We start from the raw sequence: 20386 nt of genomic DNA on the forward strand, positions 1-20386 counted from the left end.
GTCTAGTTCTCAGTAGCAGTCAATGCATCTGAAGTAAGATATGGCATGACCATTTTCAAACCTAGGCAGATTCAACCTCTGAAAACTAGAAGGGGCTAAACTGCCATGGAGTGTGAGGCAGACCAAATGGCAGGACCTCTGGCAGCCTGTTACAGCCATGACTTACTCCTGCGGGCACACTCGGTGCTTCTTGCAAAGCCTATGCTTTGTTCGGACACAGAACAGCCAGACCCAAGCTGGGACCTGACAGCAGCAGCCCACTGCATCTGACACTGTTAGCGGAGACACAGGGCTGGCACAAAAAGGTACGATAGGGCTGGTACAGAAAGGTGCGACGGCTCTTTGACACACGCCAGGGGGACGCCGGGCCTCACTCGGGGCCGGGGTCTCTTCACACCTCCCGTTTCCTCTCCCCACTCCGCCGCAGGGAACGACAAATGCGGGTAAGGCCTGCGGAGGCCCACCTCAGCCCTCTCACCTCCGCCCCTGAGCCGCCTCATGTTTCCCGGCGGAGGCTGCCACACACCGCCACCAGGCGGAGCGGCGGCAATCTCGGGGAGACCGCTACGCTGCACCTCCGGACAGCAGGCCGCTCCTCGCCGCAGAACGGTGCTGCTGGACCCGGTGGCGACCACAACGGCGACGGCGCGCACCCCTTAGAACGCTTCGGCGGGGTGGTCCCTTTGGGGAGGAAGGGGGTGAGGCGGGGCCGGGCGCCGTGACACGAGCTAGGTACCGCCCCTCAGGTCGGGCGCGGGGGCGGGGCACGGCGGTCCGGTCGGCAGCGGGGCCTGGGGGTGGCGTGGGGAGGCTTGTAGGGCGCGCAGCGGCCCGCGGTGCATCAGGAGCGGCAGCGGCGTGTGCGCGGGTGGGGCGGCCGCGGGAGGAGAACGGGGAGCAAGAAGGGAGCAGGGAGCCGGAAGCCGAGGTGCTCGGTCGGCCCCACAGCGCTGCTGCCTCTCGCCGCCGCCACTTCCCCGCTGGGCGTCAGCCTACCCGCGAACCTGATCCGCTGCCGGAAACTCTGTGCTCGTCTCTCGGCGCGGCGCCGAGGTCTCGGCGGGGCGGTGGGGGCAACTTCTCGCACTTCTCCGGAGAAGACTGGGGGCCGCTCTGTGCCGTGGGCCGCCGCAGCGGGAGAAGTTGAACCCATTTCTCCCTCCGCTTCCAATCTTCGGGCGCGGAGCTGCGACTGTGGCCCGGGAGCGGCTGAGTTGGGCGAGCGGCCGTGGCGATGAAGCTGAGCCGGCAGTTCACGGTGTTCGGCAGCGCAGTTTTCTGCGTGGTGATCTTCTCCCTCTACCTGATGCTAGACCGCGGCCACTTCGACCACCCGAAAAGCCCGCGGCGGGAGGGCACCTTCCCCAAGGTGAGCGGGGCGTGCTGGTGGCGGATGGGAGGGCGGCAGTGCCGTCGCGGACTCCCACCGCTCTCTTCGGCGGGGGGCTGCGAGCGGGGGGTGCCAGTGCTGCTGGGCCGGTGGGGCGGCGGGCGAGCGGTGCCGCCTCTGGGCGGCGCTGCCGCCGGAATGGCCCGGCTTGACCCGGGCGCGGAGCCCCGAGGGGGGGGATTGCGGCGCAGGAGCGGAGCGGGAGAAGGGGGCTTGCTGGTGCTGAGGTCGGGTAGGAACTGACGGGGAGTTCGAGGGCATACCTCAGCGGTGGCATCAACAGGTAGACTTGGAGGAACGCTGACTTTATGTTGCGGCGTTCACTTTTGTTAAGCCTTGCTTTGGGACCGTAACTGGCTGATACCTGACGGCACCCTATGGTTAAACGAAGGAGCTCTTTTTCTCTTTCCGTCATCTGTGTGGGAGGGAAATTTAAATGCTGTGTATCATGGTAGTGTGCTAATAAGGAATTCAACCACTATGAGAATAAAGTGTTTCAGAGAGCACATGGTATGCTGCACAGAAGAGCAGAATTCTGCTGTGTATAAATAGCTTTGTTTTCTTATAGCAATAGACCACACAGAATTATAGGAAGTAAAATTATGGCTTATCTATGCTTGCACTGTGGTTATTTTTGGGGAAACAAAACAAATGAAACTGCCTTTTTAGTACAGCAGTGAGACTTCGGGTAAATGGAAGAACTCATAAGGCTGACGTTAAAAGTCAAGAGTTATCTCTCCAATAGAACCACTTTTTTTTTTTTCGTTTAAATCAAAAGTAATAGTTTATATCCTTTTGTTAGCAGTAAAGATTAAAACCTTGTTTAATGTAAAGAAAGCAGATCTGTTTTGCCTTTCTTGCTTCAAGTTACAGTTCAGAGGTTAGCCACTAGTTTTTGCAGGAACTAAGACAATGGCAAAAGAAAGCAAGACAAGGCTGCCTGCAGCAGCTGTGCCTGTTCAGTGTCTAGCTCCGGCAGAAGGGTAGTGGCATGTGTTATGCGCGTAACAGCAAAGTGCTGCTTTGGTGGTATGGGCAGTATCTTATCTGATGGAATTGCTTCCTGTGTCTTTATGCCACCAGTTGGGTTTAATCCAAGTGAAATACAGAACAGGAAAGTGATACGTGGGTAAGCGTTTTTTTTGTTTTGTGGAGTTTTTTGTTTGTTTGTTTGTTGTTTTGGGGGGGTTTTTTGGTAGTTTTTTGTGTGGGTGTGTGTGAGTTTATTTTTGGTTTTGCTTTTTTTTTTTTTTTTAATGTTCGATTTGGATTTGAAATACTTGAGTGAACAGGGAAGATTTCATAGAATCATAGAATCATAGAATGGTTAGGGTTGGAAAGGACCTTAAGATCATCAAGTTCCAACCCCCCTGCCATGGGCAGGGACACCTCGCTCTAAACTAGACATGTATCGTCTTCTACTCTCAGTGTCTGCAGTTGAAATTCTCTTTGTGTCCTCAGTATAACACTGCTCTGCTGTGTAACACGGTTTTATCTCTTGTGACGAAGAATTTAGTAGCTTAATCTGTTGTTGCACCTTTTCTTCCTATGTGATCTGATCAGCTAGAGATGGTAATTTCTTCTTCCATCCTCTTCCCTCCCCTCAGTCTTCTGGTCAGTGTTTACTCTTTTTGCCTTTTCCATATCTAAATTTTTTTGAGGTTGCTGACTCTCACTGGAGACTTCTCTGCCTATCGCTGTTTTTGTCCTTCCTTATTGGGTGAACAGTTACCTTTTTCTTCTTTACTACTTTATTCTTTGAGTAAGTTACAGGTGAAATTGATGTGATTTTTCTCATTTCCTTTTGCTGCCCATAGGTTAGAAATTTTTTCCACTTTGTTACAACTGGAAACCTCTGACACCTAGCAAAAGCTTTCGGAGCCCTGTCACATAACATCAGTTTTGAGCACACACAAAAGATGAACTGTGGAATAGAAGCCACCAAAATTTTGGAAAGAAACAGCTTTAATCCTACCTCAGTGATGTTGTGTCAGTGTAGTGTTGCCAGAACTTGGTGAAACTAGCTAGTCACAGATGTAGAAACTTCAAGGTGTTTTTGTTTGTGAAAGACTACAGTAGCAGTAGATGGTCTGTCTGTAAACTTAAGAAGGCATTCTCTTTCCTGATGACAAAAGTCAGAACATTTTTTGCTTAGAAAAAGAAATTGAGACTTTTTCACAATTTTTTTCATTGATTCACTTCATAGCTCTTTCTGTTCTAACAGCATGCTAATTTTTCAGCTTTTCGGTTCCTCTGTGTTGTTCTGGTAACAGCATATGTCACCTTTCATGTCTTGAAAGTTGCATAGTGATTAGTTTCTTCTTGACCTATGTGGCTTCAGCTAAGCTCAGAGGAGAGAAGTGGGTACCACTGGAAACAGTCCTCTGTTGAATTTGCAAGCATTTGTCAATCTAGGATTCTTGTTTAATTTCTTGCAGGATTAGTGTTGGAATTTTTCAGCTGACAGTGCCTGCTGGTCTGCATTCACCTGAAGTGTCATTGTACCTAATACCAGTAATAAGATAAATGGTCAGGACTGCTGCTCCAATTTCACTTCCACTTTTTCTTCTAGACAGCAGCTTCTTGTTTGCATGGTCTTGGGGTAGATTGCATCAGATTCAGTCTTGTAAACCTGTCTTCTTTCAGGCTTATCTGCCAGTATAGTCAAGAGTTGTCTTTCTGGAGCTTGCATTCTGGTTTGAGAGTTTGGGTGGTGGTGTTCAAGGATGCTAGCAGAAATTTCTTGCAGAAGTGATTTTTGGACAAGATCTCCTTCCCAAGACGGGTGAATATCTGTGGGCAGACACCTTTATGTACTTTAACCAAATACTTCTAAATAAATGCCTTTCATAGCTCTGCTTAACAGCACTTGTTAGCAGATGTCACTGCAGGTGGGGCAGTGGGGACATTGTGTCTTTATAGGTGTTGAGTTTGCCCTGGCTGGCAGTAGTAATCAGTTATATGGTGAATGTTATCCACACCTGTCCATGGTAAGGTAGCATCATAGCAACTGTAGCAGAGCTTTAGCTGAGGTGATTTATAGCTTTGCTGTCACTGGTGGTGCATTTAAATTATCATATTAGAAGATCTGTATGTTGCTGTAGAACTGAAATCTCTGTTAATTTGGGTAAGATTAGGTACCCATAAATTCATGGAGATCAAGACTTACTGGTCTCTTCTCTGTAATTCCTGCTTGCATCTTTACAGATCCTGCTTGGTTGTCAGGTGTATATTATTCTTACCATGGCCATATCACAAGCTCTGTCTTTCTCTCTGAGCCTATTCCTAGCCCTAGAATGCTTCTGTCTCAGGATAAGTCTCGGGTACAGTGTATTCCAGTGTCCTGTTTCAGCCTAGGAAGAATGTTATGACATTGCACAGGGACAAGGTTGAGGTGGAGGAATAACCTTGAGTCCATTTTTAAATTATTCTTTTACTAGTGTCAGTTGTGTAAGAGTCTTCTAGTAGAATATAATGGAAAATGGCTGAGTATATTGGTTTTGTCAGTAATAACACTGAATTCGCTGAGAAATTTTGCTTGGCTGCAGAGCAGAGGGAAGTTCAAGAGTGATGGTGAGTCCTATGCAATCTCTGGTGCAGCAGGTGTCTGGTGCAAGTGGTTTGTGGGCTAAATTGATAACTAGTAATTGAGAGCTACATTCATGTCAAGTCTAAAGTAGAAGAAGTCCGTATGCAGCTTGCCTTGAAGAACCTGTGTTACTGCATACAGATGAATACAAATACTGATAAGCCCATATGAGTCTATGCTGTATTTTGGACCCAAATAAGGGAAAAAAAAAAAATCATTAGCCTAGCACAGCTTTTCTCAACTAATTTTGCATTGACCTATAATAGATCTGTAAAACCTGTTCAATGACAGAAACTTGTGGAATATTTCTCTGATTCTAAATTGTGCTAGATTCACATGTAAGTGTGCGTGGTAAACATTAAAAATCCAATTTAAAAAAAAAATATGTGGAGAGTGAATTTGTAACAGCATCTTGCTTCAGAACTATATGGGCTTTGTGTAGAGAGTTCATTTTTTAGTGAATTTTATGCCTCAGCAAGGCAAAACAATAACACAGTGTGGCATTCTCTGGCACTACCTGATAGGTGATGCTTTGGACATGAGCTCTTTCCTCTAGCCACTTTCACATGGCTTGGTTTTCCTTTTATGGGATGTATGTCCCCACTGTGTGCAAGGTTATTTCTGGAATTACATTTTATAAACTCAAATCTGCCATGATTCTGGTTGATAACTTGAATGGCACCAAGTGATTGCTCCTTTTTATCTTTGGTCTTTCACTCAAACTGTATTAAAAAGCAAAGCACAAACTTTCATCCTTACAGTTTTTTCTAAACAACTGTTTCTTGAATAAGATCTCTCTTGTTCTCATTCTACTTCCCCACCCCTCCCTGCCTTTGACCATCATTATTGCATGAATCTTCTCATGTGTTACGTGCTTTTATGGGCTCACTGGTTGCATTGCATTGAGGAGAGGTGATGAGGTACAGTTCTAAAAGCAGGTGGCTTGTTCTTTTGTTTCCAGTGTCTTTCCAGCAAAGCATTAATTAGCCTGGCTGTATGTGGTATTGCTAAGGCTTCTTTACTGGATTCATGCTTTCAAGGCATCTACATAATGCATCAATTACTTCTGCACAAATGCCACAAGTGGAGATTGTTGCAGTATGGAGTGTTGTTTCGTCTGAGCTTGCCAGTAATTTGATAGTAGTGCCACCTGATCAAAGTATGAAACATGGTAGAATGGAGCAGTAATAGCAGGCAATTGGGACCAAATGCGTGGCAGAAACACCAGCAGTTCTCTGAATCTGTGTGTTGAACAAAGGCACCTTGTCAACTTGACTCTGGAGTACTTCTGAGGTACTACTTCCCCTACTGTATGGAAGCACTACTTGCAGTCAGCCCTGAATCTCCATTAGGTGCTTGTAACTGCAGTGAATCAGCTCACGGTTGGTAGTTACCATGCCCCAATTCTGTGTAGTGCAGACCTCAGCTCCCTCCAGTGTCAATGAGTCTGTTGACTTCCTGTTTTGAAATAGCTCCTGATACAGTGTAAACACATTTTCCAGCTGGAATTTTGCTAGGTGCCTTGCTGTAGTGAAGTAGCTGCGATCAGTGGCTTACATGTATACGTTTTGTTGTGGCATGTTCTTGGTAATGGGTGTAGTTTTATGAGCTTGTTTGGGAGCTTTCAGACCCATGTTGTGTAAGAAGGAACAGGACCTCTGTTCTGCAGAAGCACTGGAAGCAGCATCATCCAGTATTTAGGAAATGTGTGTTTTACTCTAAAATGTGAGTAGTGACAGTTAAGGTTGTACATAATTTTGAAGTTGTAATTTTCTGACTTCTGATAACTGAAAAATTGTGGACTCAGTGAGTTTTAGTAACATTCTTGAGAATTTTACAGCATAGAAGATTGAGTATTGAGAGAAGAAATCCACAGAAAGAATCATAATTTTCCTGGTTTTGAAACACGTTGACTTATTTAAAAAAAACCCAGACAAATAAAACCCTATTAACAGTAACAGTCTGTTCACAATTGAAAAGCCTTTGATTGTCACAAGAATGATTTTCAGTGCAAGCTCATGAGAGCTTCTTCTGCTGAGCTTCCTAGTACATTGTAAGGGAGGAGGAACTGTCTCTGTGAACATAATTACAGGTCAGTAACAATTCTTTGTACTTTCTAATGTTCACAGAGTGTATCTGCCTTTGTTGCGTGCACATTTTGTGCAAAGTTTCGGCTAAGCAGCAGTCAGGCAGAAGCTAATAACGCCTCATGCTTTTGTACTTTAAATCTGGGGCAAAATGTTGAGCAACATGTATTTTTCAGAAGAGTAGTAACTCTACCTATGAATGAGTTCTTCCTCCTGCTACCTATCATCCATGCCTCAAACTGTATAAACTAAATGTACAGAGATTTCCTAGTTTGCTCTTTCTTGACCTTTTCTGTGTCTGGCACATGATTTTGTTATTTCAAATTTTGATTTGTTTAGCTAAAACTAATTATTAGCAGAATGCTCATAATCCTGATGCCATGTAAGCCATGCTTCAGCTTTGTACTGCTAGCCATTTAAATAAAGATTCAGTACAAGGCAGGGAAGGGAATCAAAAGGAAATGAGCCTGAAACATGTCAGCCAGAGCAGTAGCGGACATTTTTCAGGTTAATTGACTTTAAACTGGGAGTATTTCTAGTTTTGTCTCCATCTCCCTTTCCTTTCTCTTTGCCTTCAGATCACTGATCGTGGTGTCAAATCAGTCCCTAAAAGCATGCGTTATACTTACCTCTGTAAATTACATGTAGCTTAAAGCTAGGATAACAGTACATTAAACATTCCTATTTTTCCTGCCTCTGGTAAAACAGAATATGGAAGTTCCATTGGCGTCTTAGAATTGGCTTCTTAAGCTACTCCGTCTTTGTAATAGAACTTCCTTATGTTTTAAGAGAACAGAAGTTTGTAGTTCAGCTAATTCAGAAGAATTCCAATGTCTTCATACAGTGAGCTAGTTTTGAATGGTACTTTAAAGGTAGGAATTTTTTGACAAGGTGACTTACGTAATCTTCATCATCACAAATGCACATAAACCTTCTGCCCAGTTTAATAAAGGCTTTAAACCTTGACTTGTCCTTTTGACTGGTGCATTGTGTGCTTGACTTTTTGTTCTGTGTCCTACCTTGCAATGTAAATGCATCCTGATACAGCGTGTTTAGATGTTAAGCTTTGATGCAACATCATGTTAAGTTTTTTACTTTTACCTGCTTGCTTTTTCTGTACAGCAGGTGACCATTTAATTCTATGTTTAATAGGTTCTGTTCACTATACAGTGCTTTAAGAGTGGACAAAGAGAATACTTTCTGGTCTTGCTGTCTTAGTATGTTGGCATCTGTTTAGAGGTTTGTCTCAGGATTTTAGTTAAGTTAGTATGTGATTTGTGAAGATATACCTGGAAACAGTTATTGACAAGACAGGTGCAGAAAAATTACTAAGATGACCGCCATTCAGTACAGACAGAAAATAAGTCTTTTTGAGTCCAGTTTCTTCACTGCTTACTGCAGTAACTGTCTAAGCAATGATCTTAAGTTTCACATTCCCTGGAGAACTCTGTTCATTGTGGTACTCTGCTTTCTTCATCACAGCTCACTGGTGCACGAGAGCCTCGTATGCAGAACACCTGCTTATCATGTAGGTGAGGAGGCTAGGCTGTGGCTGGTTTTAAACTAAACACTTAGTGGTTGCTGGCTAAGTCTGGATGCAAATAGTCGAATTCCAAGTGACTGAACCTCATAAGTGTCTAATGTGGGTTTCTCTTCTGTGTCCTGGGTTTAGCAGTAGCAGTCATTTTTCTCCTTCTTAGTAGCTGGTGCAGTGAGGTGTTTTGACTTTTGGCCTGGGAACAGAGCTGGTAACACCGATGTTTTAGTCTGACCAAGGACTTCGTGAGCCTCATGCTCTGCCAGGGAGGAGGGGAAGCCAGGAGGAAGTAGAGACAGGACACCTGGCCCAAACTGACCAAAGAGGTATTCCATACCGCAGCACGTCATGCCCAGGATGTAACTGAGAGTTACATGGAAGGACTGGTGAACTGCGGGGTCGGACTAGGTATCAGAGGTATCGGTCAGTGCTTGTTTGGGCTGGGGGGGGCGAGTTATCGGTCGGCGGGTGGTGAAGGTGGTGTATTTTCTTCCCTTGTTATTTCCTTTGTCATTATTATCATTGGTGGTAGCAGTATTGATTACCTTAGTTATTAAACTGTTCTTAACCTGTGGAGTTGCATTGTTTTGATTCTTCTTCCCATCCCTCCAGGAGCGGGGCGGGGGGGTGGGGTGGGGGTGGGGTGGGGGTGGGGTGAGTAAATGAACTGCATGACTGAGTTTAAACCATGACATTCTGCCTGCCTGTTCCCATGAGATTTCCTCGTCTGTGGGCCTGTCATACTCCCACTTTGATTATTTGAGTTAGCTGTCTTTTTCCTGGTGATCAGTAGTGGTCTGTTGAAAGTGACTACATTTAGGGAATGAGTGAATATTAAGAGAGAGCCCTTGCTACAGATCAGACTGGTGTTGGAAGCAGAGAAGGAAAGGCAGAGGGTAGCGGGAAAGCAGGCTGCTTTGGAGTGTTTGGGTCATGAAAACTGCTCAAGGGTTCAGACTGACTGAAACGTAAGGAACTATTTATGTAGCTGGTTCATGTGGTGGTAGTGGCAGGATGCTCAGTGCAGCTATCAGGTATGGACAGTTTTTGTTCCAAATCCAGATGGAAAGAGGGTCTGCTGGTCTTCACATGGGAAGGTTTTATTCATTAAGTCCAACCCTATGTAACCATGGGGATGGTGAACAAATGCACTGCTCATGTGCCAGTCTTCTACCAGTGCAGCTGTAGCTACTTTTGATACTGTTGGATTTGTTAGTATTTTGCAGTTCTTGTAGAAATAGTTCCTTTTCTCTGGAGTAACAGCACTGTTGGTTTCCTTTTTAATAAAATTCTTATGTGCACACTCTCATCAACATATAAAAAGGCACTGTGAAATGAAAGAAAAAGGTTTCTACCAAAACTGTTCTAATTTTGTTAATTGGTGATTCGTATAACTTTACATTGCATTTCCTTACCTTAACTATGCAGATTAACAGAGCATCTTTTAAGGATGATTGTTTAGACAAAGATGTATTTAATTGGACAGTGTACCTCTCATGTTCTGATGAGTATGAACAATGTGTAAGTCGCATACACACTTAGTAACTTTGGTGAACTGTAGTAATTGTGTGGTGAAGCAGATAATGATTTGTATAGGTGGCAGCTGTACTTCAGCTTCATAGTAATCTAAAGGTCAGAGCTTATATTGAGCAGCCTGAAAAGCCCCAATCAGTATTAGTTTATGTATGTTTAGAGTGAGTAACATAGTAGGCCGTTAGTTTTTGGAGTAGAGAAACATTTTTTTTTTTTAAAATGTCATAGACATTGAAAGAGAAAATAGTAATTTTACACAAATGTGCATATACTATCTTTAATGTGGTGCTTGGAAGATTTCAGTCTGATCGGTTGGTTGTTTTTTTTTTGTGCCACCAGGGGGCATGGGACGACAGGTTTTTGTTCCTTCTAGTATCCCATCATCTGCATGTTTCCTTTTGTTTTTGGTTAATCTATTTTATAAGTTTCTAGTATTTAAGATATTCAGATTCTAGGATGTTGGCTCTACATCTCAGTTAGCTTAACCTGGTTTTGCTGTCAAAATATATTCATGTCTTTTGGAAAGCAGTAACTGTTTGTGTGTGTTGTATTTTAAAACCTGTTACTGTTTTCAGGATGTATCAAGCTAAGAAAAAATCCAAAGCAGTGGATTAGCATTTTACACAGAGCAGAAAATGAGGGGTCTAACTTACCAACATCTTAAAAAAATACTGAAGCATATCTTTTGAAGAATTATAAAGAGCTCCCATAAAGATAGAATTACAGGGATGATGATTTAGTAGAACTCAGAAAGATTCTCCTTAAGGCTATTTTATGTGTCCTTGTAAAGAGTATTATGTTTTTCATTACCACAGACTTCTGGAATTGAACAGAATTTAGAGAAAAATGCACATCACAATTTAGAAAGGAGGCTTAATCCTTTGCAAACTACAGCCTAACTACAGAATTTGGAATTAACTTGGTATTTGAGGAAAGCAGTTTGTCCCTTAAAAGGGAAATGCAAAACCGTCAAGTGAATTACTGTTAAAGGGGAAAAAATTGTTGTGTACAGATACTGTTTCTAGTATTATTCCATATTAAAAAAAATAAGGCATTGGTGCTAGGAAAAAGTTTTTTACTTGTAATTAAAATCGTAGGTCACAGAGTAGATGTCTACTGAATTGGTTAGTTGTGTTGAATGTAAAGGGTAAAATGTAAATGCCTGAATCCACAGTGGGTTTTGTTGTAGTGACAACTTCCTAAGAAAAACTTAATTGTATATTACATATTTTGGGATCTGACCAGAACTTTAATAACAGGAAGTGGCTGTTTTTCTGTTATTTATCTTCCTTTATTGTTAGGTTGAAGTCATTCTGAGGAAAGAAGTGAATTACTGTTAAGATGAAATATCCCTAAAGCCATGTTAAATAACCTGGCCTTAGTGATTCTGCAGGAGCTAACACATTCATTTCTAGAAAAAAGCATACCTCAAATCATTTCGAAGGAGTGGCTAGTACATGAGAGGGCAGTAGCATTTCCAGGCATTTTACTCTGCTATGCTCCCTCCAGTATTCTAATAATACTGTGATTAGATGCTTTTAAATTGCTTTGTGATATCTGTCTCTCCTTGTAAGTTGCTTTGGGAGATATGATGACTTCTTTCGGTTCACACTGATGTTATTCTGTGTCCTTCCTCTTGCAGTGCACACTAGAATCATCTGCAAAATCGTGTTGTTTGGCAGCTGAATATGACCTGACTGAAAGTTCTGTTAGTTTGATCTGTCTTTTACAGGATTATCTGTTTGTAGTAGTGCAGTTTTACAGATTATTAGTACGGCAAGGCTATTAAGGCATATTTTACCTCCAGTAAGTGTTTTTGTTAATTTCTCTTTGAATTTCACTGAGAATAAGAAGCTCAGTATTTATTGAGATACTATTCTACATGTACAGGGAAAAAAAAATATCCATCCTGTTAATCCCATCATGACGTGACTTCCTCCTAAAAAATGGCGTTCTCTGTGATGTTTTGATGTGATGATAAATGATGATTTTTTTTGCAAATCTGTGAAAGATAATGAAAAAGGTTGAAGTTTGCATAATTGATACTTGAAACAGCATGACCTTTTATGGTTATCTTTGTATCAGTGATTAAATATTGTGCTGCAATTTTAAGTCCATAGTAGAGAATATAACTTTTGCTGTTTTCCTGTATTCTCAAGGGAAGAGGTTTCATATGTTGGCTCAATTTTTGATTAGTTTGTCTTTACATAAAGTAAAGATTTGTCTTTCTGTGTAATCATCTTACTATGTTTTTTTAGTTCTGTCATGAATTGGTCTGAGAAATAATTAAACTTTACTGTGGGTTTTTCTTTTTTTTACAGGGTCAGCTTTCAATATTGCAAGAAAAAATAGATCACTTAGAACGCCTGTTGGCGGAAAATAATGAGATTATTTCAAACATACGCGATTCTGTGATCAATCTGAGTGAATCAGTAAAGGATGGCCAAAAAAATCCAGAGGCTATAAACTTCAGTCAAGGATCTGTCTCTGAGCTCTTTCCTTCTGCTTCAGTTTTGTTTGCAGTTGATTCTGAGGATTGTTTGTTTGCTTCAAAAAGTGGAAGTCATGGTTCAGATGTACAGGTAAGCAGTATGTCTTTCTTTCCTCTTCCGCTGAAGTCCTCCATGTGATTACTTTTTAATCCTGAAAACATCTGATTACCACTAAAAGCTTGGTACTCAGTTCCTAATCTAAGACGTAATATAATTGTTCAGGTGACTGTTGTGTTTTAACAGGTGTTTTGAAACTGTTCCGTCTTAACTTTTTTAAACTGTCTAGAAATTGAGTAGTGATTATGAAGACCCAATGTTCCAGAAAGTGTAAGAGTTCTTGAGAAAAAAAAAACACCAAAAAAACAAGCACCCCCACCCCCCCAAAATCCACAACAAAAACCTCCTAACAAAGCAGTGATTAATTATACTCAGATTATTGTCCAGTACTATTGGAAGTTCTTTGGAAAAAATTTGAAAGTCTCCTTCAGTTTCCCCAATTGTTCTGTAATTGATGACAGATAAACTGGAAATAGTGGATGGCTTTGATTTAAATAGGTTTTACTAGAGATATGTGTGTAGCTGGGTCTTGATGGGGAGCTATAGAACGTTCAAGAACTAATAATTTTTAAAAAAATCTCAGGTACTGTGTTCCCTTTTGAATGCCATTTCTGTATTTGAGCATTCTTGTGTGTCTGCTGTTCATATAGGCACTTTGGTCAGAAAGGAGGAACGTATACCATAGTGACTGGTTGGCGTGAACTGGAGAGGTTGAAGATTTTAAAGTCAGACACTTCAAGTTGAATTTATTTTGTGTTCTGGTGATGCTTGCAAGTTTATGGACTCTTACATATTCAGTTTTAAATGGAATGTTTCAGGAGCACTGAGAATATGGTCTGAATTTTGTGATCTGTACTGTTTTGGGCAGTCTTGTGGGAGTACTATAAATATTCATAGCACTCTAAAGCAAAGATTAGATTTTGAAGTCCAGCTTTCTCATTCTGGAAATGCAGGTATTTCTATTGCAGGAGAAAGACAGTGGACTCAAGCTGAGTAAGTGCACACATTAGAGCAACTGTAACCTCTGATGTATCGTTCATAATGCCTTTAGCTCCTCGGGGGTAGGCACCCCCCTAACAGATCTTAAAGAGAAAGTAAGCCTTTTTTGTTCATGTTTCTAATATACATTAAGACTTCTGTGCTAGAAAGTTAAAAGCATGTGAAACTACGATTGCGTATTTTCAAACTACTGGATTGTTAACAGGTAGTCTTCATACAGTCTGGTACCATATTAAGTTATGTGCTTTTCTAGGTACGTTAGAAATAAGTTAGAGTAAACGTGAACTGTGAATTTTGGGGAAATGTGTTGGCTTAAATTCTTGGGCATGTTAACCTGTAATGAATGGAAAGTAAAATATAATTGCTTAAAATGTTCTCATGTTTAGCTTCACATTTGCAGAATGTCAGAACATACACTTACCTACCTAAAGGCAGGCTGTAGTAGCTAAACTGCTTTTGGACAATTTTCTTTACTTTTAAGAGTATATGCATGTGCCTAAAGGTAAGAAATGTAGTAGGGAATAGTCTTAATACTGTTCCCCTAATCACACTTTCTTCCATTGCCTTGCTATAGGGAGGGAAAGTGGGCTTGTCTAACGCTTTTCATGTCATTGCATCAGTACCTTGTACTCAGAAGGTTGTCCACAATCATCATTAAGTCACGTTAATGCTGCTCCTGTATACAGTTTCTCATCCCTCAAGTCTGGCCTGCATTTCGGTTATGGAATCTAGAGATGTTGACTTCAGCTGAATTCCTGTAATACCACATTACCAAGCTGATCTAAATTACTATATTTGAATACAGTTTTACTATTTAATACTTTGCCAAGCCTGGTAAATTACCTGAGCTTGCAGAATGCATTTTCTTCTAGTTTTTTTTTTTTTTTTTTTTTTTTTTGTGGGTTTTTTTTTTTTATGGAGACGAAGAAATTGAATAGCTTATTCAGAGCATTGTTTTTTTAAATTACATTTTAAATTCTAAACCAGCTTATAAACGTTTAATTATGTGGTGTTCATAAATGTTAACTTAAACTCACAGATACGAACCTTACTTTTCCCATGTTTGTCTTTTAAGTGGGTGTATGAGTATGAAATGAGACTAGACATAGTATTCAGATAAAAATCACATTAGAGACTTTTAAGAGGCTTTGCTGAACAAATTTTGGGAGTTCATCATAGTCATAAATATTACCAGGACTTGTTACTCAAAGATTTTACTAATCAAGTTATTAATAATAAGAGACCCAAAAGATACTTGGGTAAGATAGCTAAAGGGTATTTCTTGTCAAGAAAACACCACCTTTACTGGCAGTGTTTGTAAGTACTTAGGAAATTGTAATAGAGCTGTCTGCTAAAAATAACGCTGAATTGAGAATTGATATAATTCAAATTAAATCGAAGACTAATGTGTACATTTTTCAAAAGATGAATGTGGAGCTAGGTAATTAAACCAACAAAATGAAGAACTCTGAATTAGATATGGTTATGACCTGACACTTTTCTAGGTCAGTAGTTCAAGAAGTAACTGGAATTTGTGCTCAAAGAAGATAAAATTCTCAGCAGCTGTCACACTGACATGGAAGGTCTTTTAAGTGATATAGTGAGATATCTCTTCTCTTGTCCCTTTCAAATACTGAAGCATCTAACATTGTTCTTAGTAATGTTGCTCCTTTAAAAATAAGGCATGAATCACTCTTTAAAAAGGTGGCCTGATGAGGCACAAACTATGCTTTTATTTTTCCTCTGCAGGGGCTTAGGTTTCACTGTGGTAAATATTGTGATGTTTGCCCAAGAGTTGCATTACTTCAACAGTTTGAGTCCCTTGGTATTGAGAAAGAATGATCCCATATAGAGAAAAAGACCACTGATAAGGTTTCAAATGTTTTAATTGAACAGCTTTATAGCAACATGACTGTCTTCTGAAGCAGCCATAATTAGACAGGAAGCACCCTTTTTGAATTTGTTTGTCTAGTATTTTTACAAATTCCTTGCTTATCCTTAGAAATGGAAGGAAAAATACTGGAAAATACTTGTATTTAACCTTTCCCTAATTCCAGTAGAAGTTTGAGTCCTTTTTTTTTTCTAACTGCTTTTGATTAACATTCAAATCACAAAATGTTTGAATGGTTGAGACTGGGAGGACCTCTGAAGGTCATCTGGTCTAACTCCTAACTCTTTGCTCAAGAAGGGCCACTTACCTGGTTACCCAGGACCATTCCCAGAAGGCTTTTCTGTATCTCCAAGGATGGAGATTGTACAGCCTCTCTGGGCAACCTGTGTCAGTGCTTAGTCACCCTTACGTGGACAGTGTTTCCTGATGTTCAGCAGCAACTTACTGTATTAAAACACAGGAAGTTTGTGCCCATTGCCTCTTGTGTTGTCATTGGGCACCATTGAAAAGAATGTGGCTCCTCCTTCTCTGCATTCTTATTTTAGGTATTTGTACACATGGATAAGATCCCTGAAAGCCTTCTCTAAGGTAAACGGTTTAAGCTTTCTCAGCCTTTCCTCATGTGAGAGCTGCTCCAGTCTCTTCGTCATCTTAGTGACCCTTTGTTGGACTCTGTCCACTGTATCCATGTCTGTTGTACTGGGGAGCTTGGAGCTGGTCACAGAACTGCAGGTGTGGCTTCACCAGTGTTGATTAAAGTGGAAGGACTCTTTGGCCTGCTGGTAGCACTTCTCCTTAATGCAGCCCAGGGTGCCACTGGCTTTCTTTGCTGCAAGGGCACATTGTTGTGTGTTATCATGTTCAATTTGGTATCCATCAGGATTCCTAGATCCTGTTCTGTGAAGCTGCTTCCCAGCTGGGCAGCCCCCAGCATGTCCTGGTGCCTGGGGCTGTTCCTCCCTACCTGCAGTACTTTACTCTTCGCGTTGCTGAACTGCATGAGGTTCCTCTGGACCCCTTTCTCGAGCCTGTTCAAGTCCCTGTGGATGACAGCACAACCCTCTGGTGTATCAGCCTGTCCTCCCAGTTTGGTGTCATCTGCAGACTTGCTGACGGTGCAGTCTGCTGATCATCAAGATCATTAATGAAGATGTTAGACAGCAGCAAAGCCATAGCCCACCAGTGGTTACTAGCCTCCACCTGCACTTCGTGCCACTGATCACCATTCTCTGGGTCTGGCTCTTCAGCTGGTTTTTATCCATCTCATTGTCTGCTCAGTGCTGAAGGCCTTACAGAAGTTACGGTGGACAATATCCATCGCTCTCTGTTCATCTGCCAGGCCAGTCATTTCATTGTAGAAGTTTCTCAAGTTGGTCAAGCATGATGTGCCCTTGCTGAATCCATGGTGACTGCTCCTTTTGACTTTCTTGTCTTTCATGTGCTTGGAGTTGGTTTCCAGGGTAAGCTGCTCCCTCACCTTCCTAGGGATAAAAATGAAGGTGAAGCTGACCAGGTGTAGTTCCAGGAGTCCTCCTCCTTCTTGCCATTCTTGAAGATAAAAATGTCATTGCTTTCCTCCAGTCCTTGGACAATTTGCCTAAACATTATGATTGTTCAAAGATTCTTCAGAGTGGCCTTGGAGTGACACCTGCCAACTCCCTCAGTACTTGTGGGTGCATCCCATCAGGTCCCATGGTCCTGCACATGCATAATGTGCAGTTTGTTTAAGTATTCCCTGACCTGGCCCTTTTTCCACCAAGGGCACATCTTCCTTGCTCCAGACTTTTCTCCCTGGGGCCTGGGATTCATGAAGGCCAGTAAAGACTGAGGCGAAGGAGGCATTAAGTACCTCAGCCTCTTCCTTGTTCTTTGTCGCTATGTTTCCCTCTGCATCCAAAAAACTTTGGAGATTGTCATTACCTCCTCTTGCTAATATAGTTACAGATATAGTTTTTGTCTTTCACAATCTGCCAGTAGCCGAATTAAGTTCCGGTCAGGCTTTGACTCTTCTGATTTCTTCCCTGCATAACGTCATGACATCCCTGTAGTCCTCCCGAGTTGCCTGTCCTTATTCTAAAGGTCAGAAACTCTCCTGTTTCTCTTGAGTTCCAGCCAAAGCTCTCTGTTCAGCCAGGTCAGGGGCCTTCGCCACTGGTTCATCTTTGAGCACATGGGCATGACCTGCTCTTGCACCTCCAAGATTTCCTTCTTGAAGAATGTCCATCCTTCTTGGACTCCTTTGACCCTCAGGGCTGCCTCCCAAGGCACTCTGTCAACTGGTCTCCGAACCAGGCCAAGGTCTGCCCTTTGGAAGTGCAGGGTAGCAGTTCTGCTGAGCCCCCTCCTTTGATAAGAGTTGAAAACTATCATTTTGTCATTGCTATGCCCAACACAGCTGCCAACCATTGCATCACCAACAAGTCCTTCTGTGTTTAAAAACAACAGGTCCACTGGGACATCTTCCTTGATTGGTTTACTCACCAGGTGTGTAAGGATGTTATTCCACACATTCCAGGAACCTCTTAGACTTTTTCCTCTCTCCGGTATTGTATGTCCAGCAGACATCTGGTAAGGTGAATTCCTCTGTTAGAGCAAAGTCTAGTGATTGTGAGACTTCTCCCAGCTGCTTACAGAATATTTTGCATGTTATTCATGTTATTCCACTTCAGTTGGGCTATTGATCCTATCCCCTTTTTGGGGGAAAACTGTCACCAAAAGTTGGGAGAATAGAACTCCTTAACACCAACGTAGTATTAAGAAGCAGGCACTTCCTTATTGCAGCGCTGGATGCCTGGTGGAATTTCCACAAATCAGGCACACCCAGTGCCAATTTCATCATTACATTTATACGCAAAAGTTACAAGATAGTACACTCCGAGTTACAATGATTGGTTAGTGATTTACATACAGTTACAATACCTGCAGTGTCATTCTTTTCTGCTGCTATGCTTGTGCAGGGAAAGGGTCTTCTTGATCTGTGAGTGTGGCTTTCATAATGAAGGCAGTTTACTGCAGGTCACATTAAAGTAGGTTTTTTTGCCAAGTTGGCCAGCTAGATTTCTACCTTGCCAGGTTGTCAAATAACTCATCCTATATACAATACACCCTAGGTGCTTTGGTTATGCTCTAGAGAGTAAGAACTAAGGCTGGCATTTCACAGGGAACAGGGAGTTCAGGCAACACAGTTTCTAATTTCAAGTAATACAGCAACCTGTGCTAACTTCTTAAATCAAGATGTTCATATAGATAACTATTTCACAGTGTCATGGTTCAAGCCCAGCCTGTAACTCAGAACAACGCAGCCACTCGCTCACTCCCTGCACTTCTTCCTCCCCCTGTTCCCGGAGGGATGGGGAGGAGAATTGAATGAATCTTAACTCCCATGGGTTGAGGTAAGAACAGTCCATTAACTAAGGTATAACACAAACCACTACTGCTACCACCAATAATAATAATGATAAGAGAAATAACAAGGGAGGAGAATACAACCACTCACCACCCACTGACTGATAGCCAGCCCGACCTGAGAAGTGATCTAGCCCCTCAGGGTAACTGCCCTCAGTTTATATACTGGGCATGATGTGCTGTGGTATGGAATACCTCTTTGGCTAGTTTGGGTCAGGTGTCCTGTCTGGTTCCTCCCGACTTCCCCACCTCCCTGGCAGATCATGAGACTCAGAAAGAACTTGGTTAGAGTAAACATCACTTAGCAACAACTAAAAACATCATCAGTGTTGTTCCCAGACTGAAAGTAAAAACCACAGCACTGCACCAGCTAAGAAGGAGAAAAATGACTGCTACTGCTGAACCCAGGACACAATCAAAGACAAAATACAGAAATACTCAGTAAAACTAAAGATAATCTGCAACAGAGTCCCTAATTCCCATATGACCATTCTTAGATGCTTCCATGGTTACTAACACGTGAATAACCCTTTGCTGCTGCATGGATCTACATCCCCTAATTCCAGTGAGATGGCAGACTGAAGGACCTTGCCAGCACATCCTTAATCAACTGTTGGCATGCTGCCCTCTGCTTACCTCTAGGAAGCTTGGTTTTATCCCTTTCTCCCTTCAGATCCACAGGCAGAGCTCCAGGCACACTAGCTGCTGTTTTACATAAAGGCCAACTCTCGCTCCTTGTCTTCCTCACCTGTCTTTGCTTGAGACCTTGTATCCCTCTATTGCAACGGTGCAGTCATTAGAGTTATCCCCTCATGTCTTCATGATACTGACAAGATCATAGGCTTTCAACTGCACACAGATCTCTAGCTCATCATGTTTAGTCTCTGGGATATGTGCATTAGTGTTCTTCTGAGAGACAGAGATTCCCAGAAGGGGTTTGGGTGACTTCTCTGTAATTGTGCCTTGTTGCCACTTCCTTGCTTAAATGCAAATGATGGATGTGACCCTGAATAAGCCCTGTTTTGTTAATCTTTTTTTTTAATTACTATTACTATTTTTTAATCCTTTGATGTCACATGACACCTGTCCATCACTTTGTCAAAGGGCTGCTGATAATTCTTTTCTCCTCCCTTTATTTCTAGCTAAAAGCTCTTCTTAACAGGTGAGCCATCTTGGCCTGATACCTTTGCCTCACTTAGTGAGTTGAATCCCATCTCTCCTAAGAAGACACTGGTGCGTGATCATAGAACTTGTTGCCAGCACCAGCTCCAAGGCCAGTTATTTACCTATGCTATCAATGTCTGCCTCTCATACCCCTGCCTGTCACTGGTGGGATTGAAGAGGGCAGCATGTAGGCTTCCACGACCTTGATCACTATCACTAGAGCTCTGTAGTCACTTTCAATG

General features: G+C 42.2%; 1 protein-coding gene across 3 annotated transcripts in view; it reads left to right on the forward strand.

Annotated features, from left to right (window-relative positions):
• The first annotated feature begins 905 nt into the window (after positions 1-905).
• The window catches only part of MAN2A1 (mannosidase alpha class 2A member 1), a 112417-nt gene continuing 92936 nt past the window's right edge, over positions 906-20386 (forward strand). The window contains exons 1-2 of one of the 3 annotated variants that reach the window (XM_061378074.1): positions 907-1369; positions 12458-12718. In XM_061378074.1, coding sequence (XP_061234058.1) covers positions 1235-1369; positions 12458-12718 — 396 coding nt within the window. In that variant the 5' untranslated portion in view covers positions 907-1234. Of the gene's footprint in view, positions 1370-12457; positions 12719-13335; positions 13679-20386 lie in introns of those variants that run through there. The other 2 variants (XM_061378076.1, XM_061378075.1) reach the window with 2 other exon arrangements.

The sequence above is a fragment of the Neopsephotus bourkii genome, unplaced genomic scaffold (assembly GCF_033783945.1).
Source record: "Neopsephotus bourkii isolate Nb327-2 ecotype Australia unplaced genomic scaffold, CSIRO-AGI_Nbou_v1 NB_1764, whole genome shotgun sequence".
Lineage (NCBI taxonomy): Eukaryota > Metazoa > Chordata > Aves > Psittaciformes > Psittacidae > Neopsephotus > Neopsephotus bourkii.